Raw genomic sequence first — 27,711 nt, 5'->3', positions numbered from 1 at the left:
GACATAGTCATCATTATACAACCTCCCCTCTCCACCTAGGTTGTATATGGCCAGGTCGGCATTCACCCAACCGAACTCCTCCTTCAGATTAGTATAAAGCAACCTAGGCCCCACCTCCTCCGCCCTCATTTCCATTGAAGAAGACGAGGAAGCCCTATCTCCACTACGAACCCTAACTTCAACATCATCTCCACTCAAAGTTTTCTCTCTCCACTGATCAACCTCAACTTCCCTACTTAAACTATCACTGGTAGCAGACATTACGAGTTCAAAATAAACAAAAGATCAAATTTTGCAAGATCAAAAGGCGCACCTGATACCAAAGATTAGAAAAGTTTTTCTTTTCTTTTCTTTTCCTTCTTTCTTTCTTTCGCTATGCTCTTTCCTAGATTGAAGAAATGAGGAAGTGAAACACCTTAACACGTCAAAACCCCTCAGCTGCCAAAACCTTGAGAGAATACAAAACGTTTCATGTTCCCACATAACACAATCATTACTCGCCCACAAATCACCGTGATTTCGGGCCCACGAATCCAACCTAACAGTTCCCGCACATTTTTCAAAAGCAAATTAAACCTACCAGTTGTCTGACACGTGTTTTCAAAAACTTTATTTTTCCCTTCATTTTTACATCACAAACCGCCCAACTAACGAATCGTGATAAAGGGGTTGTGTAAGTACCTTCCGCTCGCGACTACAAGACACGCGGTCCATACACCGTGTCGCTTTTCCATCGCCTTGTACCACTCTATCGAACGCATCAACGACTCGAACCCAGGTCGCCCCACCATCGGCCATGTACCATATATGGAAGCAAATCATCTAAATAATCCCGAGCTCGCTTAACTCAAACAATCAAGAAGTCATTTACTTTGTAACACCGTGAGTAATGATTTAATCATCAAGATAGCACGCAAGGTGGATCTACACTTCACAATGGCCTGGAGCATATAAGGAAAGTCAGTTCAAACATCTATAAGTAAAGAGAGATGAACTACGTAAGGCTCGATTCAAGTTTACCCCAAGAAACTTGATACGTAGGCAACTCTTATCCCAAAAAGAGTGCAACCATTTTCTATCACACAAATCATCATATCGTTGTCCAGTAAACACCAAACCTCTACATCAGCAAATCCATTAACAAACATAGAAAGTTGGGGTGTTGACAATCGTCCAACAAACTTAATTCGTCTAAAATTATGAATTCATTCCATTTATTGTGTCTTACACTCTTACTGGTGCAAAAATAGAGTTTGTGCATCTACATCATTCAAAATTGGAGTACAAAACACATTTTTTTTTTTAAATAAAGATAGTTATTTATTGCATAACAATGCGGGATGTCGACACATGTGTTTGGATCCTATTTATTTATTGCCAATAAATGTTTATTAGTGAAAAATCATTTTTTGAAAATAAAAACAAATGTGTTTGGTCTATATTTTTCTAAAAAATAGTTTTTCTTCCAAAAAACATTTATTGGTCCAAAAAAAGTGTTTTGTAATAATTAGGTAAAACTTGATTTTTGTGACAAAAAACTGTGTTTTTTGTGGTTTATCACTTTGGGCACCTCAAGGCAAATTCACTACCCGGATGTATTATTACTAAATGCCACGATATGCCGTAATATTTTAAAAAAATCGGGATGTATTAGTACTAAATACCACAATATGTCAAAATATTTCGAAAAATATCATGCGAAATCTGTTGGTTTGATAAAAAGAGTTTTAAAAAAAAATCACAACTAAATATGTTTATTCAAAAACTGTTTTTGGAATAAATATATTTTAAAAAAAATACTTTTTAAGAAAAAATATTTTTTTGAAAAAATGAGATCCAAACACTGTTTCTTTCCATTTACTAAAGTCTTGACAACTTGAGAATTGTTAATGGAAAATGTATATTTAAACACAAGATTTCAACTCTTACAACCAATGGAGAGTTGTTCCGTTATATTACCTAATGTCCCATAATACGGGCAACGACGAATGATGGTACAAACATGACAAAAAAATAGACATAGCCACATTAGTCTTTGAATTGATCGTGTAACAAAAAACCTAACATCATTCATATTTTGTTCCATTCCAAATGCTTTACACCATAGCCAGTCGCCACCCCAGAGCATGACTTATTCTGTATACATACATAATTTAATGAGATTATGAGAATGTGTCGACATTTAAAAATTAGCATTTATGGCAAAACAGTTACATCTTGCCCATCCGGTTTTGAGCATACTCGAGCAAAATACTATTTTGTACATGACGCGATGATATGGTAGATAGATACTTTTGTAATATTTCTTATTATAAAACTAGTTAGAAACGTTGGTCAAATTAGTTTTATAGTACTTTTTTTTAATATTTTATTTGAGACTATTGCCAATGACTAAATTTCTTTTGCCAAAGGCCAAGACAATTTTTGGCAAAAATACCCTTAAAGCTTAAAAAGTTTAGAAAGGAAAGACTTCACCTCATAGGCTCATACAGCTATTATATTTGCAAATACATAATTGAAGAAGATAGTATAAAAAAGTTTGTCTTGAATTTTCGGTCAACTCATTCAATCCAATAAAATAAATTTTCTTTTCTATTGATACATATCTAACATCTTTTCATTTGAATGAATAATCTGTTAAAATTTTGTTGCACCCCATTCACTTTTAATTAATTATGATGAATAATCAGTATATATTGAGTTCGGCTTAATAATATTTATTTTAATGGTGCGTGAAAAATAAATCCAATAAAATTAGATAACTTCAAAACCTACAAGTAAGTAATTCTAGAAAAATTGGTTTTTCCCGCTAACATATATAGCTATGACAAGATTAAATAAATACTACTATTGACTTTATAGGAGAACAAGAAATTATTTTATATAATATTTATTCAATAAGAAGATATGAGTTTAGGAAGTTATCTTGTTTATACATTGTTCATGGTCCGAATAGATTTTCAAATTTTTTAGAAAAAAGTAATTAAAGATAGAAAAAATGAAGAATTTTTAAATTTTAATTGGAGAATGTTTTTAATGTAAAGTAGATATTGTAGAAGAATTAAAATTTTCAAGAAAATAAAAGTAGAAGAAAGTTTGGAAAAGACGAATATGGTGGATTTATGAATTATGATTATAGGGCGAGGGTATTTTTGCCAAATATGTATCTGGCCCTTGACAAAAACAATTTGGTCATTGGCAATAGCCGGACCCTGATTTTGACTAAGAACGGAATGATATTCTTTAAAACCGAGTCTCTCTCATGATGTCAAAGTACCAATCAGTGCGTGTATGATTTAGTCCAAGCTAACCAATCACTATATATACTATGAATTCATTTAGTTGATCGAACATGTTTACAAAGAAAATGGCAAATATGTTCGAGAAATATTCCGTGGCTCTTCTGTTTTTAAGTTTTTTCGTTAATCTTTTGATGGTTAAGTGTCAGAGTCCTCTTGCACCAGCATTATATATTTTCGGAGACTCCCTTAGCGACACTGGGAACAATAATTTTCTCCGAACGGAAGCAAAAGCAAATTACAGACCATATGGTATTGATTTTCCATCCGGCGTCACAGGACGATTTGCTAACGGCAAAACATTTACAGATTTTATTGGTACGTCGAACTTAGTTATAAATTAAATATTTGTACATGCTTATCTATGTATGTAGTTATGTAAAGTCTGTTACCTATATATTCTTAATTATTGTTGTTGTGTTCAGCTCAATTGTTGGGGCTACCACTTCCACCAGCATATCTGGGTCTTTCAGCTAATGAAAAGATCAACATCACAACCGGACTGAATTACGCATCTGGAGCAGCTGGCATTCTTCCTGAATCTGGAACTGCATTAGTGAGAGACTGCCCAAAACTATGTCTAAGACGCTTAAAATGACACCTACCAAGCTTATTAATGTTTGGAAATTAACTTTGAAATAAATCTTTCGAATGCAAATAAACGTGTCTAGCTCAGAAGTTTTCAAAGTTGACATATAACTTGTCACGTATATATATTTGTATTCAAATTATCAGTTTAGAGCTACAATTGATATTTTAAATACCAGCTTCTAGACCGATGAACATCGCATTCTCTTTGAACATTCCCAAACTAATCCATAAAATTCAAAAGCTACTGTGAAGCTAAAATGATTTCTGCTTAAGTTTATTATCCAAAAATTCATGTGCATTTTAACACGATAAGGTTTTCATTATGTGGTTTTTGTAGGGGGACAACTTGAGCTTCGACGAGCAGATCAGATACTTCCAAGACACCTTACTAACTAATGTATTCAAGAACTTTATATTTCCTTCTGAACGCTCCAAGTACTTGGCGACGTCTATTTTTGCGATTTCAATTGGTAATAATGACTACCTCAACAACTATCTTCAACCATCACGCTACAGCAGTAGCCGGATATTCACACCACAACAATTTGCAAATCTTCTCGTTAACCGTCTTAGATCTCGTTTAAAGGTAAAAATTGATTGTATTTTTTTGAGTTAATTAGTATTACTCCCCACTAGATGACCCAATTAAGATTTTTTTCTACTTAGATGGAAAATTAGAAAAATTAGAGTCATCCTCCAAATCCACAAAAAAAAAAAGTAAAATTAGAATTGACTTAATCCTTGTATTTTTATGCTTCACGTCCCTCTTGAAAGTCAATGTCCTTACTGTTTGCAAAGAAACATGCATATTGATCTATCTAATTCTTGCTTAGGATATCAAACATGATATTTGAGAACATAAAAGTAGCAGTCGGAAGATCTGAAAATTTAATTGCACTGAAAATACTGGAATTTTGTCTTCTAGTCTAGTGCAACGCGCGATTCACCAATACTGGAATTTCTCAGTGTTGCACCTAAAATCTAGTGCCGCTAGGAACTTACAGCGTGGTCAAGTGGCATGATGTTGTTTGGTTAACATAAGGATGTGAATCATGTGATTAAATCAAGTAAGGGTGGACATTTGTCTAATATTACTTCTGTGTTATTATGCTACTTAATAAGTTCTTTATACAGTTTATTGCACTATACATGTTTTGGCACCTGCAGATCGACATGCTGAGTTCTCGTTAATTGCTTAAAAAAAGACCAGAAAATTCTTCTTCTAATAGATTTCGTTATGATTAGAGGATAATAATGCATAGTAATTCCACTTTTCTCACAATTTGTATGCCGATATATATATGCAGAGATTGTATATCTTGGGAACTAGGAAATTCGTTGTGTTCAACATCGGCCGACTTGGTTGTGTTCCTGGAGTAGTAAACAGTGCTAATCCCAAACCCACCACCCCGTGTGTAGAGGATGTCAATAATTTAGTACTTTTATTCAATTCTAGGCTTCCTAGCATGCTAACAGCTCTCCAAACATTCCTCCCTGGCTCCACATTTGCTCAAGGAGATTCATTTGGTTTGAACCAAAATTCATCCGAAGCTGGTATTGCAACATATTATGTATTTAATTTATTAATTAAACCCTTCTTAAAAATTTGCATCATAAATTCGTTTCAAACTGTTTACATTTGTGGTTATACAGGATTCAGTACCATACCAATTCCATGTTGTCAAGTTCGCGGTGATGGAATGTGCGTTCCAGATTCAACTCCTTGCCCTGACAGGACGAAAGCAATATTCTATGATGCGTTTCACCCAACGGAAGTAGTGAACAATGTCATTGCCAATAATTACTTCAGTGGCTCTACATGTGTTCCGAATATTCAACAGCTTGCGCAGAAGTCATAGTCCATTGATTTGAACTTCGAAGATCTGTGTATTTGTTCTTAATATAAAGGATGTCTTGTAGGAATGCAAAAGGGTTGCATTACTTTAATAAAATCAAGTGAACAAGGTGTACAGTGTAGAACCAGAAGATTCAGTTCAATTCAGTGTATATTTACTTGATTGAATTCTAAAGAGATTACAATTATTTATATAGAGTTTACAAAATAGAAAACAATAAAATTCAGTGGCTTGAGAAACACGGGGCGCGGGTCGCACTCTGTTTACACTTGAGACTAGCGCGGGTCGTGCCCAAATCACTAGAGTCTCGATAGCCTTAGGCGCAAGTCGTGCCCTATACACACTATATCCGAAATTGTGTCGCTTCTATACACGTAAAGCGTATCACCGCTTACACTATTCCCCTCAAGTTGGTGCATAGATGTCAATCATGCCCAACTTGTCAACTGAGCTGTCAAACACCTTGTGGGATACACCTTTGGTAAGAACATCAGCTAATTGCTCCTCAGAGGTTACAAACGAAAAACGAATAACCTTCCTGTCAATATTTTCTTTAATAAAATGACGATCAACCTCCACATGCTTTGTCCTATCATGCTGAACTGGATTATGTGCAATTTGAATGGCGGCTTTATTATCACAATGTAACTCCATAGGCTTTTGAAGTTCGAAGCCCAATTCCACCAAGACAGTACGGATCCATTACAATTCACATACTCCCCGTGCCATACCTCGAATTCAAATTTTGCACTTAATTTGGCAACAACTTTTTCGCTTCTTACTACGCCAAATTACAAGATTTCCACCGACAAAAGTGAAATATCCCGATGTAGACCGCTTCATCGGGTTTTATCACCAACCCCAATCTGCATCCGTGTATCCAACAATATCCAATGCATCATACTTTCCAAATAGTAAACCTTTGCCGTGTGCTTTTTCAAATACTTCAGGGATCTAAAGACCGTGATCCATATGTTCTTCACTAGGACAATATTTAAATTGACTAACCACACTCACAAAGATAAGCAATATCAGGTCTAGTATGAGATAGATAGATTAACCTTCCTACAAGACCGACACCGCTTTTATCAAGAGGGAACTTGGTTAGAATGAATGGCGAGTCCGTGATTCATCTTGATGGGTGTCTCCATTGGTTTGCAATCCAACATCCCGGTTTCAGCAAGCAAATCAAGGACATACTTTTCCGTGAGAGTGAAATCCCCTTTTAGACCTTGCAACTTCAATACCTTAAAATATTTTAGTTGTCCTAGATCCTTCATTTCAAATTCCTTCGACAAATACTTCGCAATGCATTTATTTCCTTTGGATCATCTCCTGTAACGATCATGTCATCAACATACACAATTAGAGTTGTAATCTTACCATCCTTGTGTTTGATAAATAAGGTATGGTCAGAATCTCATTGTTTGTACCCAAAAACTTTCATTGACTGTGTAAGTCTTCCAAACAAAGCTCTTGGAGACTGTTTCAGGCCATACAAAGTCTTATTCAGTTTACACACCTTCCCAACATCTTTGGGATGGTTCTTCACACTTGGAGGCATATCCATGTATACTTCCTCCTCCAAGTTCCCATTCAGGAATGCATTCTTCACATCAAGCTGGTGCAAGGACCAATCTCTATTTGCTGCAAGTGAAATTAAAATCTGGACTGTATTGATTTTTGCTACAGGTGCAAAAGTCTCATCGTAATCAATTCCATAACGCCGTGTGTATCCCTTGGCAACCAATCTCGCCTTATATCTATCAATAGTTCCATCTGCATCAAACTTCACAATAAACACCCAACGACATCCAACAGTTTAATTTCATTCCAACAGGCATATCAACTATCTTCCATGTTACATTCTTTTGAAGGGCTTCCAATTCTTCATTCATTGCTTTATTCCATTTTGAATCTTTCAAAGCATTCTGCACGTTACTAGGAATAGATACAGTAGTCAATTGATTTATGACAAGTACATGGATTTCAGAAAGGCTATGGTTAGGTATAGAGTTAGCTATAGGGTATTTAACATTGGCTTTGATGTCTGGTTCATATTGTTTCTTAGGAACTCCCTTACTAGCTCTTTGTGATTGTCAAGGTTCAAGACTTTCTACCCCAATAGACTCATTAAAAGTTATAGGAGGTACCTGAGGCGGAACATTCTGATCAAGATCTTCAGTTATTGATATAGAAGGGGAAATGTCATATACTACAGTTTCAGATACATCCGGATCATGTGCTTCTGTCTCTACTGTTACAGGATCAATTTCTGCTTCAGGAACTTCAAATCGTTCCTCCAAGTGTTCCAATTCTTCAAAGACATCGGGATTCCTTTTCACCGCCTCTCCCCGGGCGGAAGACTGGGAAATTCTCTCTGAGTAATACAGGTCTGATTCATGGAATGAGACATCAAGAAATATATACATCTTGACATTAATCGGATCATAACACCTATACCCCTTCTGAAACTCAGCATAACCCACAAAAATACACTTCTTCGCACGAGGATCAAGTTTATTTTGTTCTGGTTGTGGGATATGAACATAAGTTGTACATCCAAACACCCGAGGCTCCAAGTTAGGCATAGATGGGATGGACAAAAGTGTATGGAATTTCTGATAAGGATTCTGGAACTTAATTACCCGTGAGGGAGTACGGTTGATAATATAGGCTGCTGATTTCACTGCTTCACCCCAATAGGATCGAGGTACATTCATGCCAAACAAGGAAGCACGAACAACCTCCAACAACTGCATGTTCTTCCGTTCGGCTAAACCATTTTGTTTGGGGTACCAGAATTGGAGGTTTGATGACGAATTTCAATTCTTTTGCAAAATTTAGACATTAGGCCATTCACAAATTCTCCACCATTATCAGACTGAAAGACCATGATAGATTGTTGATACTGCGTCGCCACCATTTTGTAAAAATTAGTAAACATCCTATATACATCACTTTTGTTTTTCAGTAACGACACCCACGTCATACGAGTGCAATCATCAATAAAAGTCACATAATATCTAACTCTAGAAAATGAAGAAACTTTGGCAGGACCACAAACATCAGAATGAATTTTCATAAAAGGAACATGATATCTATTAATACTTGGTGAATATAAAATACGGTGGCTCTTGGCCAGTTCACAAATGTCACAATGAAACTCAGACTCACTAACAACTGAAAATAACTGAGATTGCAACCTCTTCAAATAACTAAAAGATAGATGACATAACCTACGATGCCATAACCACACAACTTCTTTTGCATTCTCGACCCTATTAACCTGATTAGCTTGCCCCAGAAAATTCTTTTGTTTCTCGCCAGTTTTTGTCTAGTCCAGGTAGTACAGTTTCCCCTTTCTAACACCATAACCAAGAATCTATCAAGTCAGAATGTCCTGAAAAATACAGAAAGATGGATATAATGTCACAAAGACATGCGCGAAGATAAGATAATTTGACAAACGCATAACAATAGGCTATAAGCAAGGGATGGAACAACTAAGACAGATTCAAGAGGGAGGGTGTTAGATAACTCAATAGACCCTTCTCTGCTAACCGGAGTTGGAGTACCATCGCCAGTGAGAGAAACAAAGAGGCCCGAGGTGAAAGTCTAAGACTTTTCACAAGGTTAGGGTCATTTGTCATATGGTCGATGCACCTGAATCAATTATCCATGTATTATTCGAAATAACCTTACCATTCATACTTGATTGTGCGTCATTAGCGGAAGCATTCTCTCCATTCACAACATTAGCAATGGCGGCCTTGCTTAAATTCTTTCGTGGCCTCTTCGAGAAGTCCCACCAATCAGGATAACCAATCACTTCATAACATGTCTCCTTGCTATGACCCAAGTCTCTGCAAACACCGCATTTTTTATCTGCCCAAGGATTTGATTTACCTTTAGGATGACGTGGAGGACTAGAAAAAACTGGAGTTGTCTTGCTATGAACAGCCAAGACAGAGGATTCAGTTGATACAGAGTGCCCTATAGCCTGTTTTTCAGAGTGTACCTTACAAATGTAAGCATAGCTTTGTTCCAAGGAAAATTTAGGTTCTTTCTGAAAGATCTCTCCACGTACCTGATCATACTCCTGATCTAGGCCACGTACAAACATATAAACACGCATTCTGGATATCGTGGACGTTTCATATATGGACTACAACTTCAACACTGTTATTCTGAGAGGTCACCCTCTGATCAATTTCTTGGAACATAGCCACCAATTCGTTGTAATAGGAAGAAATAAGTCTCCCATTCTGTTTCGCTTCAAAACACTTCGTATTCAATTCAAAAATTTGAGTTTCATTAGAGTCATCATAGAAGGTCTTCTCCACAGCCTCCCAAATTTCTTTTGCAGTAGGAAGATGAATATAACGGTTCATAAGAGAAATTTCCATAGAATCAATAAGCCAGCTTTTTACCTTTTCATTATCTGTTGCCCAAACTTCATATTCTGTCGAATTCATAAGCGGTTCAACCTTTGCGCTAGTCAAATAACCAAGCTTTCCCCTTGCTCCAATCCGCATCCGCATGAGAGGTGCCCAGATGGTATAGTTGGACTCATCTAATGGAACAGTTTTTGGAAACGCTGAGTTGTCTTGTGAGGTGTAGTGGTGATGAATGATGCTTGAAAAATTGTTGTCAGATTCAGCTATTGCAGAAAAAAAAAATAAACAATTTAGGTTTTTGAAGAAAATAAAAAATAAAACTTTGTGAGAGGGGATTAAAATTCAAGAATTCAATAATAGGTTTAAGATTCAAGGATTCAATGTAGCGGATTTCAATGATTTGGCTCCGATACCATGTAGAACCAGAGGATTCAATTCAATTCAGTATATATTTACTTGATTGAATTCTAAAGAGATTACAATTGTTTATATAGAGTTTACAAAATAGAAAACAACAAAATTCGGTGGTTTGAGAAACACGGGGCGCGGGTCGTGCTCTGTTTACACTTGAGACGAGCGTGGGTCGCACCCAAATCACTGGAGTCTCGAAAGCCTGAAGCGCAGGTCGCGCCCTATACACACTATATCTAAGCGCAGGTCACGCCCTATACACACTATATCTGAGTGCAGGTTGCGCCCTATACCCAGAAAGCATAATACCGCTTTCTACATACAGGACTTGATGAACTCGTATCATATTCCACTATATGCAGCGACTAACATTAGACATTGAAAGTATGAACTTGCCAAACATGCATGATATATTAATAATAAAAAAAATTAATTAAGTAGGTAGGAATTTTACAAAGTTTTAATTGCCCGACAATGGAATCGGACAAGAAAACCACCAACACAAGCGAAAATCACATTTCCTCCATTAGCCAACTAGTCTGCAACTTGCTTCCCCACTTAGAAAGTATGAGAACATGTCCACTTTGAAATGTGATAACACAATAACACTATTGGATTGAGTATTAGCATTTAGCACATGGTACGTTCCAAATTCTTAGTGTTTTTTTGTAAGCCGTGACAGGTGGGATACATAGCCAGCCAAAGATCCCCAACGAACAGGATTTTTTTTGGATTTTCTATATTTTAAACAGATTATTTTTCTATATAAGAAAAATGAGAGAATACAGAAACTAACTAAGCCAAACTCTCTTTTCTTAACTTTTTTTTCTAGCAATAATAAAATTTCACTCTTAGATCTTATAAAATGCCAAATTTTGAAGTTCTATTAATATCTTGAAATAGTTTTGTATGGAGAACATCAACATAATTTTCTTCAAAAGGAGAGGGACAATATTTCGGTAGTGCTGATCCATAAACGAAAAAGTACTAATTTTACTAGTGAATGTTCTAGTCAGCGTGCAATTACAATACCATACTACCAACTGATCTTATATAAGCTACAACAAAAATGGCTAAGAAATACTGCTTAAGTGCATAGCTAGCTCCTCTAAGGCTCTTAAAAGAAAAATGGCTAAGTACTACACCATGTCTCTTCTCCTTGTCAGCACTTTCCTTCATTTTTTGTTGGTGCACTGTCAAAGTCCTCTTGCAAAAGCACTATATGTTTTTGGAGACTCTCTCAGCGATAGCGGGAACAATAATTTTCTCCAAACGGTAGCAAAAGTAAATTACACGCCATATGGGATTGATTTTCCATCTGGTCCCACAGGAAGATTCACCAACGGCAGAACACAAGTAGATTTTCTTGGTATGTAGTTGTTTTGGTATGTAGTTGCTGTTTTGGGCCAAGGGGCGCACGCCCTCCCCTGGGAAAAGAAATAGTTTTTTGCGACTATCTGGCCAGGGCGCGCTCTGGGCTCTACACACATGCGTCCGGTTTTTTTTTCCACAGCAAACCGAGACTAAGCGCTCTGGGCTCTACACACATGTAGTTGTTTTGGTATGTAGTTGTTGTTTTTTTCTCCACAGCAAACCAAGACTAAGATTTCACACTGAAATCTTGGACTAGTATAAAACATAAGTTAGGGTTTCGACCTAACTAACTTTTTCTTAGTGAGAGATCGAGTTCACTAAACTTTCTTTGTGAGAGATATTTTTCTAAATGAGAGAGATTGTGAGAGAACTAAACCAATAAGAAAAGAGAGTGAACATTCTTTGTGAGTGTGAGTGATACATTCTAAGTGAGTGTAGAGTGTTTCTCTTTATAATCTTGTATCTAGTACATCTAATCTATCAAAGGCTCGCCGGTAGACGTAGTCACATTGCCTAACCACATAAAACTTGGTCTTGTTTGAGTATGCTTTTATCTTCTATATTTAATTTATATGTCTTGTGTTGATATTGTGTTAATCTTGGGTTGTTGCTTAGAGAGTTATTGAATATTTTGTTGGTAGTTGTTGTTGATAGCTTCCGCGTTAGTCGCACCAGTAGTATTGTAGTAATGTAGACATCAAAAGTCACATTTCCGCGACTCATAGTAGATATTATAGAGAACACCAAAAACGATAGTGTATTGTATATACTTACATTGTCGCTTCTGATTGTTGTTGATCTTTGTTATTTTTAGCTCAATTGTTGGACCTACCATTTGCACCACCATTTTTGGGTCTTTCAACCAGTGACAAGATTAACATCAAGACGGGAATTAATTATGCATCTGGAGCAGGTGGCATTCTTCCAGAAAGTGGAACTGCACAAGTACATTTATCCATACCAGATACTAAAAAATATTTTTTTTTTTTTTTTCGATAAACTGATACTAAAAATAAGATGCTTGATGCTTCAGAGTACATTTAACCAAACCAAGGAACCTTGACTTGATTTTTTTTCCTCATCAAGTGCAGATCAAATGATGTTTCTCTGTTTACCTATTTTGTAGGGGGAAAACTTGAGCTTCGGAAAGCAGATCAAGTACTTCGAAGACACTGTACTACTCAAAAAGTTTTCAACTGACTTCCAAAATGATTTGTCAAAGTCCATTTTTTATATTTCAATAGGCAGTAATGACTATATCAACAACTATCTTCAACCAGCAAACTACAACAGTAGCCAGATTTACACCCCACAGCAGTATGCAGATCTTCTGGTAAAAGGTCTCATACTAGGTTTAACGGTAAGAATCAACCATGGCATGTTTTTAATGCTGCACATCGGTCATAAAAATCCTTGGAAGTATGTCACTTCATCTCGTTCTGCCCCAGGTTCCCATGCTCACATGTTTAAACCTTATTTCCTGCTTTTAATGCACAAATAGGACTTAATAAATAACAGGGGAACTGTAAAAATTGTAAAGCATAAGGTAGTAGGACTTGTGTACTGCTCAAGTTTATTAGATTTTTAATTATCAGGATGTTATAACATGATTTTTTATTATTTTGTTTCTCTCACAATTGTTGTGCCTTTATATTGGCAGAAATTGTATGTTTTGGGAGCCAGGAAATTCACGGTGTTCAATGTTGGCCGTCTTGGTTGTCTTCCTGCTGTAGTAGACACTGCTAATCCTAGACCTACTACTCCATGTGTAGAGGCTGTCAATAACTTAGTGTTGTTGTACAACAACAAGCTTCCTGGTGCAATAACAGAACTGGAACGTGTCCTTGTTGGTTCAACCTTTGTTCGTGGAGATGGTTACGGTTTGAACAAAACTTCTGCTGAAGCTGGTAATATATGCATCGTAAAGTTCAATTACCCCATTAAGTAAGGACTTTGTTAAAAAAAGGTGTAAGACTACTTACAGGCATGGTTATATATGCAGGAATCACTGCACAACAAACTCCATGTTGTGCGGTGAATGGCGTTGGGCTATGCGTTCCAAATTCAACTCCATGCCCAGACAGAACTCTAGTCATATTCTATGATGCATTTCACCCAAATCAAGCAGTGAACAATGCTCAGGCGAATGATTGCTTTAGTGGATCCAGCTCATGTACTCCGATAAATGTACAACAACTTGCACAGAAGCAATAAGTCCATTGCCTTTAACTTTGGAGATGTGTTTGTGCACAGAAGCAATAAGTCCATTGCCTTTAACTTTGGAAATGTGTTTGTGTGACTGTGTGTGCATGTAGTGTTTTTTCTGTTCCTTTCTGTTTTTTGCTGCAAAGCAAGAATGACTCAATAAAAGATAATAATATGAAGCTGTCTCATTAATCGTGCAGGGTTAACGAATTTGAGAGTTTAACCATCGATTTCGAGTTTTGATTAGGTTTTTTGGTCTTGTATTTGGTTGCCTAAAGTCTACTTTAGAAAAATTTAAAAAAAAAAAAAAAAGTCTAAAATCTTTGCGATGGAGGCTTACACCTCGCTAGTAAAGCGTAGGCTTCAACAACGCCTCACACACTGAAGTGTACGCATGCTCAACGCTTCAAGGGCATTTTGGGTACGCCTCAAACACTTTTTAAAACATTTCATCAAACGCTGTTACAGATTAAATATGGGCGAAGCCCAAAATCCCAAATGGATTGGTGATGTCATAGATCGTTCTAAGAATGGAATAAGTTGGTAAAACCTTTGGGTGATGATACCAGAGGTCTAGAACCCCGTTACACACTATTGAGTTAATGATCTCTTTAAAAACAGGTTTGCCCACACATTTAAAACAGGGGCCAACTAGCAAAGTCTGTAAAACTTTTGGGTGATGATACTAGAGGTCAGGGGGCGATTTTTTTATTGTTATAATGGAAGCACTCTCATTCATCAGCTAATATAATAGAAGATCGAAATTTCGCAAGTAGAGTATATCGCGAATTGGGTTTCCTAGATATAAGAGAAAAAAATTGGGTTTCCTAGATAAAAGCCTAAAATTTGAAAAATTAATCTTGCATTCTTGCCATGACTTTCCATGCAATCTACTATCTACTATCTATATACTAAAGCAGAGACCTCTAATTGAGTATTTTCTCTTTCCTATGTGGCACTCTAATATGAGAGAGTTAGTTTTTTCTCTCTCCTATGTGGCACTCTAATATGAAAGATAGTCTTTTCTAATAGCCTACAATCTCACATACATAGAACCTCTTAGGAGAGTTTGAGTGTATTTCTAATTATTATATTTGGAGAGTTTGAGTGTATTTCCAATTCTTACATATTTGATCAAATAAAAAAATTGCTAAAAATAGGTGATTTGTAAAAGTAATTTCCTATTATGAATCAAACACTTTTAGTGTTCCAATTCTTATATATTTGATCAAATAAAAAAAAATGTAATTTGTAGAATTCCTTATTACAAATCATACAATTTTAGTGTCTATGATAAAAACACCGATTTATTTCAATATATTCTTAACACGCCTCAAAAACATAGTTAAAAACAATTATACAAAAAATAACATCACAAAATATATAATAGAAAATGAAAAAAAAATAAATAACGGCAAAACAATAATGACAAATATTTTTAAAAATTGCTAAAAAATAGGTGATTTGTAAAAGTAATTTTCTATTACTTAATCAAACACTTTTAGTGTTCCAATTCTTATATATTTGATCAAATAAAAAAATTGCTAAAAAAATATGTAATTTGTATAAACTAATTCCTTACTACAAATCATACAATTTTAGTGTCTATGATAAAACACCCACTTATTTGAATATATCCTTAACATGGCCTCAAAACATAGTTAAAACAATTATACAATAAATAACATCACAAAATATATAATAGAAAAATAAAAAAAAAAAAAAAAAAAAGGCAAAGCAATAATGACAAATATTTTAAAATATATATAATATTGAATGAAACTAACGTAAAAAAACAATTAATGGGGAACCGAAAACTGGATGCAAATGTATCGAACTAACCTCAAATAATATTTAACGGAAAATCAGAAACTGGATGCAAATGCAAACATTAAACTAATCTTAAAAAGTAATTAATAGAAAATTAGAATATATATGGATACAACTGTATTAAACTAACCTCAAAGAATAATTAACGGAAAATCAAAACTTGGATGCAAATACATTAAACTAACATAAAAAAATAATTGTCGGCAAATCGGAAACTGGATGCAAATGCATTGAGCTAACCCTCAAAGATTAAATTAATAGAAAATCAGAAACTGGATGCAATTGCATTGAATTAACGTCAAAGAAAAATTAATTATTAATTGGAAACATGATGCAAATGCGTGGAACTAATATTAAAAAATAATTAATGGGAAATCGGAAACCGGATGGAACTGCACTGAACTAATCTCAAAAAATAAACTGGATGCAAATGCATTGAACTAACCTCAAGAAATAATTAATGGTAAATAGGAAACTGTATGCAAATTCATTGAACTAATCTCAAACAATAATTAATGAGAAATCGGAAACTAGATGCAAATGTAACTTTATCAAATAATAAACGATAAATCAGAAACTGGATGCAAATGCATTAAACTAATCTCACAGAATAATTAATGGGAAATCGAAACCGGATGCAAATGTATTGAACCCGACCTCAAAGAATAATTCCGAGGAATTGGAAATTAGATGCAAATGTATTGAACTAATTAAAAGAATAATTAATGAGAAATCAGAAACTGAATGCAACTGCATTGAACTGATCTCAAAAAATAAATAACATGAATTGAAAATTGGATGCAACTGTATTGAACTAACCTCAAAATATAAATAACGGAAAATCATAAACCGGATGCAAATACATTAAACTAACCTCAAAACATAGTTGGGTTATATGTTGTGGGAATGTCTCGGTAAGTATAGTTTTGCATTTAAAATGATGTTTATCTTTCTCTTTCCGATTATGATTGGGAACTCTTTTGCTATTCAAGTAGCTACAATATATATGAACTTCACCTTATTAGGCAATCTCACAAAACTTCAATCAAACTTCTATTATTAAACAACAAAATGAAGTTGAAGGATTTTATTAAAGGTACATGAGTTATTTTTTTTAATGGAGAATAAGGTTTTCACGTTATAAGAAATTTGGTTGAGTGATTAATATAATATTAATATATAAAAGTTTTGCATATTTACAAATATTTTTCAAAATAATTAATATAACAACACCCGTTCGTAGATAATCTTTGAAGATTCTACATAGTAAGTCATGCATAATTTAAAGAATAATTAATGGGAAATCGGGAACTGATAATCTTCAATGATCCCACATAATAAATCAAACATAATTTACTTTTTATGTCATGTTTGCAAGAACACTACAGATGGATCAGTAGAAGTTGGTATTATACACCACATTGGATAATTAAAAGGAAATTGGAAATTGGATTCAAATGCATAACTGAGCTCAAAGAATAATTAACGGAAAATTGGAAACTTTATGCAAATGCAATAAACTAAACTAAAAAAGTAATTAACTAGAAATTGAAAACTGAGTGCAATTGCATTAAACTAATGTCAGATAATAACTAAAGGGAAATTAGAAATTGTATACAAATCCTTGAAAAATATTTAATGGGAAATCGGAAACGGTATGCAAATACATCAAACAAACCTCAGATAATAATTAATAGGCCGAGAAATCGGAAACTGGATGCAAATACATTGAACTAAACTCAAAAAATAATTAACATAAAATAAAAAACCGAATACAACTGCATTAAACTAACCTCATAGAATAATTGGTGGGAAATCGGAAACTAAATGCAAATGCATTGAAATAATCTCAAAAAATAATTAACGGGAAATCAGAAACCAGATATAATTGCATCGAACTAACCTTAAAGCATAAATAATCAGAGACTAGATGCAGATGTATTGAACTAATCTTAAAGAGTTATTAACGGGAAATTGAAAACTAGATCCAAATGCAATGAACTAATCTCAAAGACTAATTAATGAAACATTGAAAAATGGATGAAACTACACTGAACTAACCTAAATGAATAATTATCGGGAAATTATAAATGTGATGTAACTGCATTGAACTAACCTCAAAAAATAATTAACGGGAAATCGAAAACTTGGGGCAAATACATTGAACTAACCTCAAAGAACAATTAACATAAATTCGAAAATTGGATGCAACTGCATTGAACTAACCTCAAAAAATAATTAACAAAAATCCAAAAACTAGATGCAACTGCATTAAACTAAAATAAGATATTAACTAACAGGAAATCAGAAATTGGATGCAAATGCATTGAAATATCCTCAAAAAATAGTTAACTGAAAAATCGAAAGTAGAATGTAATCAAGATCGCGACCGACCTCAAAGCATAAATGTCGGTTTTTTAGCCTTCTCACATGAGTAATTACGAGTAATTAGGAACCCAAAATGAAAGTGAGTTTAAAAACGGACTCTTACATATATGCAAACAGATATAGAAATTGTAAACTATCGAACTAACCTAGAAAACAATTAACGTGAAATCGAAATTGGATGCAGATGTATTGAACTAACCTCAAAGAGTAATTAACGAGAGATTAGAACCTGGATGCAAATTCAATAAACTAATCTCAAATACTAATTAACGAAACATAAAAAACTGGATGCAACTGTACTGAATTAACCTTAATGAATAAGTAACGGGATATCATAAAATGGATGCAATTGCATTGAACTAACCTTAAATAATAATTGATGGGAAATCGGAAACTTGATGCAACTGCATTGAACTAACCTCAAAGAATAATTAATGAGAATTTGGAAACTGGATGCAACGTACTACATTAAACTAACCTCAAAGAATAATTAATGAAAAATTATAAACTTGGTGCAAATGTATTCAACTAATAACCCTAAAATATATTTGTATTATATGTAGGGGGAATAAATGTCTCGACAAATATAGTTTTGCATTTTAAGTAATGTTTATCATACTTCTTTTATTGTGATTGGGAATGCCTTGCTATTCAAGTAGCTTCAATATTATCTTCACCAAATTGGACATTCTCAAAAAACTTCAATCAAACTTCTATTGTTAAAACTAACATGAAAAAAGAAGTCGATGAGTTTTATCAAAGTTTGATGCTTCCTTTTTATAGAGAGTGGTGCAAGAAATTTAATTGAGTAATTAATATAATTTTCATATCTCATAGCTATGCATAGTTGCTAATATTTTTTAGAATAATTTAATATAATGGTACCCGTTCGTAGGACACGTTCATGTGATAAATCTTTTCAAGTGGGAGTAGTATATTCTTTGAGGATATGGAAACAATCAATCTATTTTAGTGATTTGTACACATTAGTCACGTAAAAAGTGGTGATGATTTACCGTTAAATCACCATAAATCTAATAAAACTATTATATATACAAGCTAGATTGAGTTTAAGATAATTCTATTTGAAAATTACGGATTAATATCCTAAACCACAAAGTGAAGAGGCTATCTCAATTTGATCCCTTAGTTTCCAAGTACTTATACACCATAATTATTTTTGCTTTCGGCTATCTCAATTTGATCCCTTAGTTTCCAAGTACTTATGCACCATAATCGCTGCTCATTAACATATTTCGGTTTATTTTCAATAAAAAAATATTTTTGATTTGAAAATTTCTTTGCTAAATCACCATAAATCTAAAAACTATTATACAAGCTAGATCGAGTTTAAGATAATTTTATTTGAAAATTATGGATTAATATCCTAAACCATAAAGTGAAGATACTATCTCAATTTGATCTCTTAATTTCTAAGTACTTATGCACCATAATCACGCTTTCATTAACATATTTCGATTTATTTTCAATAAAAATATATTCTGATTCGAAAATTTGTGTGAGACATTTTATAAAGCCTTTTCAGCACACAAAATATTTAATAGATCCCGGGCGTATGCCCGGGTCCAAAATCTAGTCTATATACTAAAGCAGAGACCTCTAATGGAGGATTTTCTCTCTCCTATGTGGCACTCTAATATGAGAGTTAGTTTTTTGCTCTCTCCTATATGACACTATAATATGAAAGATAATCTTTTTTAATAGTGTACAATCCCACATACATAGAACCTCTTTGGAGTTTTGAGAGTTTGAGTATATTTCTAATTCTTATATTTGGAGAGTTTGAGTGTATTTTTAATTTTTATATAATTGATAAAATAAAAAAAATTGCTAAAAAACAAGTGATTTGTAAAAGTTAATTTTCTATTACGAATCAAACATTTTTAGTGCTCCAATTTTTATATATTTAATCAAATAAAAAAATTGCTAAAAAATATGTGATTTGTAGAAACTAATTCCCTATTACAAATCATACAATTTTAGTGTTTATGATAAAACAACAACTTATTTCAAATATATCCTTAACATAGCCTCAAAATATAGTTAAAAACAATTATACAAAAAATAACATCACAAAATATATAATAGAAAATGAAAACAAAAAAAAAATGACAAAGCAATAATGACAAATATAAATATTTTAAAAAATATATAATACTGAATGAAACTAACGTCAAAAAACAATTAATATGGAACCGAAAACTGAATGTAAATGCATCGAACTAACCTCAAATAATATTTAACGGGAAATTGGAAATTTGATACAAATGCAAGCATTAAACTAATCTTAAAAAGTAATTAATAGAAAATTGGAATATGGATACAACTGCATTAAACTAACCTCAAATAATAATTAAAGGAAAATCAAAACTTGGATGCAAATATATCAAACTAACATAAAAAAAATAATTGTCGAAAAATCGGAAACTGGATGCAAATACATTGAGCTAACCCTCAAAGATTAAATTAACGGAAAAATCAGAAACTGGATGCAACTGCATTGAACTAACCTCAAAGAAAAATTAATTATAAATTGGAAATATGATACAAATGCGTGGGAGTAATCTTAAAAAATAATTAATAGGAAATCGAAACCGGATGCAACCAACATTGAACTAATCTCAAAAAAATAAACCTGGATGCAAATGCATTGAACTAACCTCAAAACATAGTTGGGTTATATGTTGTGGGAATGTTTCAATAAGTATAGTTTTGCATTTAAAATAGTGTTTATCTTATCTCTTTCCGTATGATTGAGAACTCCTTGCTATTCAAGTAGCTTCAATATATATAAATTTCACCTTATTAGGCAATCTCAGAAAACTTCAATCAAACTTATTTTATTAATTATAAACAATAAAATGAAGTTGAAAGGTTTATCAAAAGTGTGTTATTTTTTTTTTAATGGAGAGTGAGGTTTTCACGTTATAAGAAATTTGGTTGAGTGATCAATATAATATTTATATATAATAGTTATGCATATTTGCAAATATTTTTTCAGAATAATTAATATAACAACACCCGTTCGTAGATAATCTTTGAATATTTCACATAGTGAGTCATGCATAATTTAAAGAATAATTAATGGGAAATCGGGAACTGGATAATCTTCGATGATCTCACATAGTAAATCAAGCATAATTTACTTTTTATATCATGTTTGTGCACTACAGATAGATCAGTAGAAGTTGGTATTACACACCACATTGAATAATTAAAATGAAATTGGAATCTAGATTCAAATACATAACTGAGCTCAAAGAGTAATTAACGGAAAATCAAAAACTTTATGCAAATGCAATAAACTAAACTCAAAAAGTAATTAACTAAAAATCGGAAACTTGATGCAATTGTATTAAACTAACGTCAGATAACTAACGGGAAATCGGAAACGGTATGCAAATACATCAAACAAACCTCATATAATAATTAATGAGAAATCGAAAGTTGGATGCAAATGCATTGAACTAAACTCAAAAAATAATTAACATAACATCAAAAACCGAATGCAATTGCATTGAACTAACCTCATAGAATAATTGGTGGGAAATCGGAAACTAAATGCAAATGCATTGAAATAATCTCAAAGAATAATTAGCGGGAAATCAGAAACCAAATATAATTGCATCAAACTAACCTCAAAGCATAAATAATCAAAAACTAGATGCAGATGTATTAAACTAACCTTAAAGAGTTATTAATGGGAAATCGGTTATTAATGGGAAACCCAAATGCAATGAACTAATTAATCTCAAAGACTAATTAACGAAACATTGAAAAATGGATGAAACTGCATTGAACTAACCTAAATGAATAATTAACGAGAAATTATAAATTTGATGTAACTGCATTGAACTAACCTCAAAAAATAATTAACGGAAAATCGAAAACTTGATGTAAATACATTGAACTAACCTCAAATAACAATTAACATAAAATAAAAAATTGGATGAAATTGCATTGAACTAACCTCAAAAAATAATTAACGAAAAACCAAAAACTGAATGCAACTGCATTAAACTAAAATCAGAGATTAACTAATGGGAAATCAGAAATTGGATGCAAATGCATTGAAATAACCTAAAAAAATAGTTAACTGAAAATCGGAAGTCGGATGTAAGCAAGATCGCTTGACCTCAAAACATAAATACGAGTAATTAGGAACCCAAAATGAATGTGAGTTTATAAAAACAGACTCTTACATGTATGCAAACTATATAGAAATTGTAAACTATCGAACTAACCTTGAAAAATAATTGACAAGAAATCAGAAACTGGATGCAGATGTATTGAACTAACCTTAAAGAGTAATTAACGGGAGATTGGAACCAGGATGCAAATGCAATGAACTAATCTCAAATACTAATTAACGAAACATTGAAAACTGGATGCAACTGTACTGAATTAACTTTAATAAATAACTAACGAAAAATCATAAAGTGGATGCAATTGCACTAAACTAACCTCAAATAATAATTAACGGGAAATCGGAAACTTGATGCAACTGCATTGAAGTAACCTCAAAGAATAATTAATGAGAAATTGAAAACTGGATGCAACGTATTACATTAAACTAACCTCAAAGAATAATTAATGGAAAATAAAAAACTTGATGCAAATTCATTAAACTAATAACCCTAAAACATATTTATATTATATGTAGGGGAAATAAATGTCTCGACAAATATAGTTTTGCATTTTAAGTAGTGTTTATCTTAATTCTTTTATTGTGATTGAGAATGTCTTGCTATTCAAGTAGCTTCAATATTATCTTCGCCACAATGGATATTCTCACAAAACTTCTATTGTTAAACCTAGCAATAAAAAAAAGTCGATGAATTTTATCAAGGTTTGATGCTTCATTTTTATAGAAAGTGGTGTAAGAAATTTAAATGAGTAATTAATATAATTTTTAGAATAATTTAATATAACGACACCCGTTCGTAGCACACGTTCATGTGATAAATCTTTTCAAGTGGGAGTAGTGTATTCTTTGAGGATATGAAAACAATCAATCTGTTTTAGAGATTTGTACACATTAGTACGTAAGCCGAGCGGTGATGATTTACCGCTAAATCACCATAAATCTAATAAAACTATTATACAAGCTAAATCGAGTTTAAGATAATTTCACCTGAAAATTACAGATTAATATCTTAAACTACAAAGTGAAGAGGCTATCTCAATTTGATCCCTTAGTTTCCAAGTACTTATACACCATAATCGCTGCTCATTTACGTATTTCGGCTTATTTTCAATAAAAATATATCCTGATTCGAAAATTTGCCGCTAACTCACTATAAATCTAAGAAAACTATTATACAAGTTAGATCGAGTTTAAGATAATTCTATTTGAAAATTACAGATTAATATCCTAAGCCACAAAGTGAAAAGGCTATCTCAATTCAATCCCTTAGTTTCCAAGTGCACCATAATCGCTGCTCATTAACGTATTTCGTTTATTTTTAATAAAAATCTATTTTGATTCGAAAATTTGCCACTAAATTACCATATTTGAGATACAAGCTAGATTAAGTTTGAGATAATTATATTTGAAAATTATGGATTAATATCCTAAACCACAAAGTGAAGAGGCTATCTCAATTTGATCCCTTAGTTCTCAAGTACTTATGCACCATAATGCTTTCATTAACATTATTTTGGTTTATTTTCAATAAAAATATATTCTGATTCGAAAATTTGTATGTGACATTTTGTAAAGCCTTTTAAGCACACAAAATATTTAATAGATCCCGAGCGTATGCCCGGGTCCAAAATCTAGTATAGTCTATAAGAAGAGTGTTATGCAATTATGCAAAATATATTTTTCCAAGACATCACCTGGAATAATTAGAATCTTTGCAGTATTGCAGTACAAACATTTGGGATTTCAAATCTCTTACGTACTATTTAAAAATAATTTGAACGAAGAACATATCATACATAATTTGTAAAATAAAGAGACACCCTAAGGCCTAAGACATATATACACATCACACAATTGAGACAAATATATCTTTCTCCCTAGAAACTAGGAAGTTCATGTAAAGAGGATGGACGGGTGAGTTTCCATCTTCCCGGGCTGATAGGATCTGGACTCAAGGATAAGGTCCTAATTCTGGTGAATGATCTAGTCAATCCCCATCCATTATTACATTGGCCTTAATATAAGTCAGCAACATTTCTATTCTCTTCTCTTACGAAAAATTAATGGCCAACTACTATTGTATTGCTTTTCTCTTTTTCAGTAGTTTCCTTGATTTTTTGTTGGTGAAGTGTGAAAGTCCTCTTGCACCAGCATTATATGTTTTTGGAGACTCTCTCAGTGACAGCGGGAACAATAATTTTCTCAAAACCGAAGCTAAAGTAAATTACAAACCATATGGTATTGATTTTCCATCTGGAGCCACGGGAAGATTCACTAATGGGAAAACATTTGTAGATTTTATTGGTATGTTGTAATGATTTTCTTTTGTATTGGCACTTACTTGTTAAGGGTGTATTGTAGGAGAGAATTCTAAAAGTGACGGGACAAATTACTTGAATTTTCATATTTCTGACCGGCAGTTATATTTCTTGTTATTTATAGCGCAGTCGTTGAGGCTACCATACGCACCACCATATTTGGGTCTTTCAGCTAAGGACAAGATTAACATCAAGACGGGAGTGAATTATGCATCAGGATCAGCTGGCATTCTTCTGGAATCTGGAACTGCATTGGTAATTTAAGAGTGTCCATGACTACTACTAACTTCAGATCTCATCGTATAATTATTCATTTATTCGGCATATAACTTCCTGGCATTTTCTTCTTTGCTCAAAAGTACTAGCACATGCATTTTTCGTTTTCCCTAAATTCGGACGTGACAATTAATATGGTTTGTTGTTAATGGAATAAGAATACTAAATGATCTGCAGCGGCATGGTGCGTTAAAATGTAGCACTGAGCATTACATGTACTGCTGCACCAAAGTTTCAAGCTGTCAACAAACATGCGTGTATAGTTAGTGTATATGGTTCTAAACTGATCATCATGCAAATCTAAATTGGAATACCCTGAAGTCTTTGCTTGTCTACCCGAATGTTGTAGGGGGAAAACTTGAGCTTCGACAAGCAGATCAACTACTTCCAAGACACTACTGGGTTCCTCAAGACGATTTCAGCTGACCTTCAAACTTATTTGTCGAACTCCATTTTTGTGATCTCTATAGGCAGTAATGACTATATCAACAACTATCTTCAACCAGCAAGATACAAGAGTAGCAAGACATACACTCCACAGGAATATGCAGATCTTCTTTTAAATGGTCTCGTAGGAGGTTTAAAGGTAAAAATCAAACCATATGCTGATATGCTGCAATCGCCCCTCTTAATAGTCCATAACAGTATTCACATCCTCTCCTTCTTATGCTTTACTCCTAAAATTATTAGAAACATACCATATAAATTTAAAACCAGTCAATGCTTAAATCTGTAAAAGTTATATTCTTCCTCTTGAAATTTGGCATATGGTCATACCACTTGTTGCATTCCTGCTTAAATAAGATTTTATCGGCATATTTTTTTAATGTCTGTTCCTCTCACAATTGGTTGTGCCTACATTGGCAGAAACTGTACAGTTTGGGAGCCAGGAAGTTTGTGGTGTTTAATATTGGCCGTATTGGTTTGTGCTCCAGGAATAGTATATAATGCTAATCCTAAGCCCATTACTCTATGCGTAGAGGATGCCAATAACTTAGTGTTGTACTTCAATAAGAAGTTTCCCAGGACGATAGCAGAACTGGAGCGTAGCCTTGTTGGCTCAACCTTTGTTCGTGGAGATATTTATCGTATGAATCAAACTTCTTCTGAAGCTGGTAATGCCTCATAAATCCAATTCCTAAAAGCCTTCTTGAGATTGTGTAAGACTACTTACATGAATGGTTATACAGGAATCAGTACAGTACAAACTTCATGTTGTGCCGTTGGTGGCAACGGGTTGTGTCTTCGAGGCTCACCTCCATGCTCGCGCGTGACTGAAGTGTGGGATGCATTTCACCCAACTGAAGTAGTGAACAAAGCTGTGGCGAGTGATTGTTTTGGTGGTTCCACATTCTGTACTCCGATAAATGTTCAACAACTTGTGCAGAAGCTATAAGTTACATATTCCTTTAAATTTTTAGATGTGTGTTCTCCAAATAAAGGATCTTGAGCTCATGCAACACATGAACTTTCAGTAAATATTTCTGAAGTTCTTCACTGCTTCTAATAATCAAAAGCTCGCAATTGCGTACTTGATGTATTCGGCTTATACACAAAATGCCAGATTCTATTATGATCATTGATATGAATTATATTTTATCACATAGATAATACTAGTGATGATCGTGGCTTCGAGCACGAGTTCTGTGGTGTAGATTTTCATTATTAACAGAAAACTGGCAATTCATGCATTTTGAAGGTCTACATCTTATTAGCCCCACAACAATTTTATCATTGTCATAAGCACCTAACACAACCTGGGCATATACATGGAAGACGTGATCTTATTCATGAACATTGTATGACAATATCCTAACAACCAATAGTTGGAGCTGACTGATTCAACTAAATCCTAAATATTTAGACCCTATTTTGAATCTCAGCTCTAGAACTGGATCAACTTGTCTCAAAGAATTTTTTTTATCACCAAACATGATAAATGTATCTTTTTATCTTCTGTTCACAACTCTGTTTCTTCATTTAATTTCACTGAAATCCGTAAGTACTGATGCCCCAGCTTTGTACGTGTTTGGAGACTCTCTACTTGATTGTGGCAACAACAATTTCCTGGTAACACTAGCCAGAGCAAATTTCCCACCTTATGGTGTAGACTTCAGTGGCGGTGCCTCCGGTAGATTCACTAATGGCAAAACAGTTGCAGATATCACTGGTAAATATTGATTACTCTGTAAAACAGATTCAGTTTATTGGTTACTTTCAATTGTAAACATAAACACTAGTAATAAAAAACAAATATTTCCCTTATTAAAGTTTCATGCAGAATAAGTTAATCCTTGTCTCTGTTACAGCTCAACTGCTTGGACTACCCTTTGCTCCCTCATATATGGATCATCAGAACTTCCAAAACCTCACTGGTGTCAATTATGCATCTGGAGCAAGCGGCATTCTCGCCGAGACAGGAACTAATTTAGTAACAGTCTTACATTTTGATCCAAGTTATAAATAGTCCACCTTGAAAGAAAACTTTCTCATTGACATGTTACATGTAGGGTGAGCGCATATCCTTGGATCAGCAGATAAGTTTGTTCCTGAAAACCGTCGAAGAAGTGTTGCAACCGAAGCTTGGAAGCAAAA

General features: G+C 33.6%; 3 protein-coding genes and 1 pseudogene across 4 annotated transcripts; 3 read left to right on the top strand and 1 right to left on the bottom strand.

Annotated features, from left to right (window-relative positions):
• Nucleotides 1–3,339: 3,339 nt before the first annotated feature.
• On the top strand, nucleotides 3,340–5,937 carry LOC147521796 (GDSL esterase/lipase 7-like). Its single transcript, XM_086588186.1, has 5 exons — nucleotides 3,340–3,617; nucleotides 3,725–3,855; nucleotides 4,228–4,476; nucleotides 5,198–5,444; nucleotides 5,544–5,937. The coding sequence occupies exons 1-5, from the start codon at nucleotides 3,353–3,355 to the stop codon at nucleotides 5,747–5,749; spliced, it is 1,098 nt and encodes a 365-aa protein (XP_086444312.1). The 5' UTR covers nucleotides 3,340–3,352; the 3' UTR covers nucleotides 5,750–5,937.
• A 3,966-nt stretch (nucleotides 5,938–9,903) lies between these two features.
• Nucleotides 9,904–10,284, bottom strand: LOC147521795 (uncharacterized). Its single transcript, XM_086566363.1, has one exon. It carries the CDS (start codon nucleotides 10,282–10,284, stop codon nucleotides 9,904–9,906), a length of 381 nt encoding a protein of 126 aa, XP_086422489.1.
• A 1,339-nt stretch (nucleotides 10,285–11,623) lies between these two features.
• On the top strand, nucleotides 11,624–14,324 carry LOC147521794 (GDSL esterase/lipase 7-like). Its single transcript, XM_086588087.1, has 5 exons — nucleotides 11,624–11,926; nucleotides 12,746–12,876; nucleotides 13,058–13,291; nucleotides 13,592–13,838; nucleotides 13,934–14,324. Exons 1-5 carry the CDS (start codon nucleotides 11,686–11,688, stop codon nucleotides 14,143–14,145), a joined length of 1,065 nt encoding a protein of 354 aa, XP_086444213.1. The 5' UTR covers nucleotides 11,624–11,685; the 3' UTR covers nucleotides 14,146–14,324.
• A 10,209-nt stretch (nucleotides 14,325–24,533) lies between these two features.
• LOC147521793 (GDSL esterase/lipase 7-like) lies at nucleotides 24,534–27,680 on the top strand (annotated as a pseudogene). The gene is made up of 6 exons (XR_015198925.1): nucleotides 24,534–24,826; nucleotides 24,965–25,095; nucleotides 25,466–25,702; nucleotides 25,984–26,231; nucleotides 26,307–26,440; nucleotides 27,398–27,680. The product of XR_015198925.1 is annotated as a GDSL esterase/lipase 7-like (transcript).
• Nucleotides 27,681–27,711: the final 31 nt, after the last annotated feature.

This window comes from Coptis chinensis, chromosome 1, assembly GCF_015680905.1.
Source record: "Coptis chinensis isolate HL-2020 chromosome 1, ASM1568090v1, whole genome shotgun sequence".
NCBI lineage: Eukaryota > Viridiplantae > Streptophyta > Magnoliopsida > Ranunculales > Ranunculaceae > Coptis > Coptis chinensis.
Note: the sequence above shows the minus strand (reverse complement) of the source record. Positions and strands in the feature narration are given on the sequence as shown.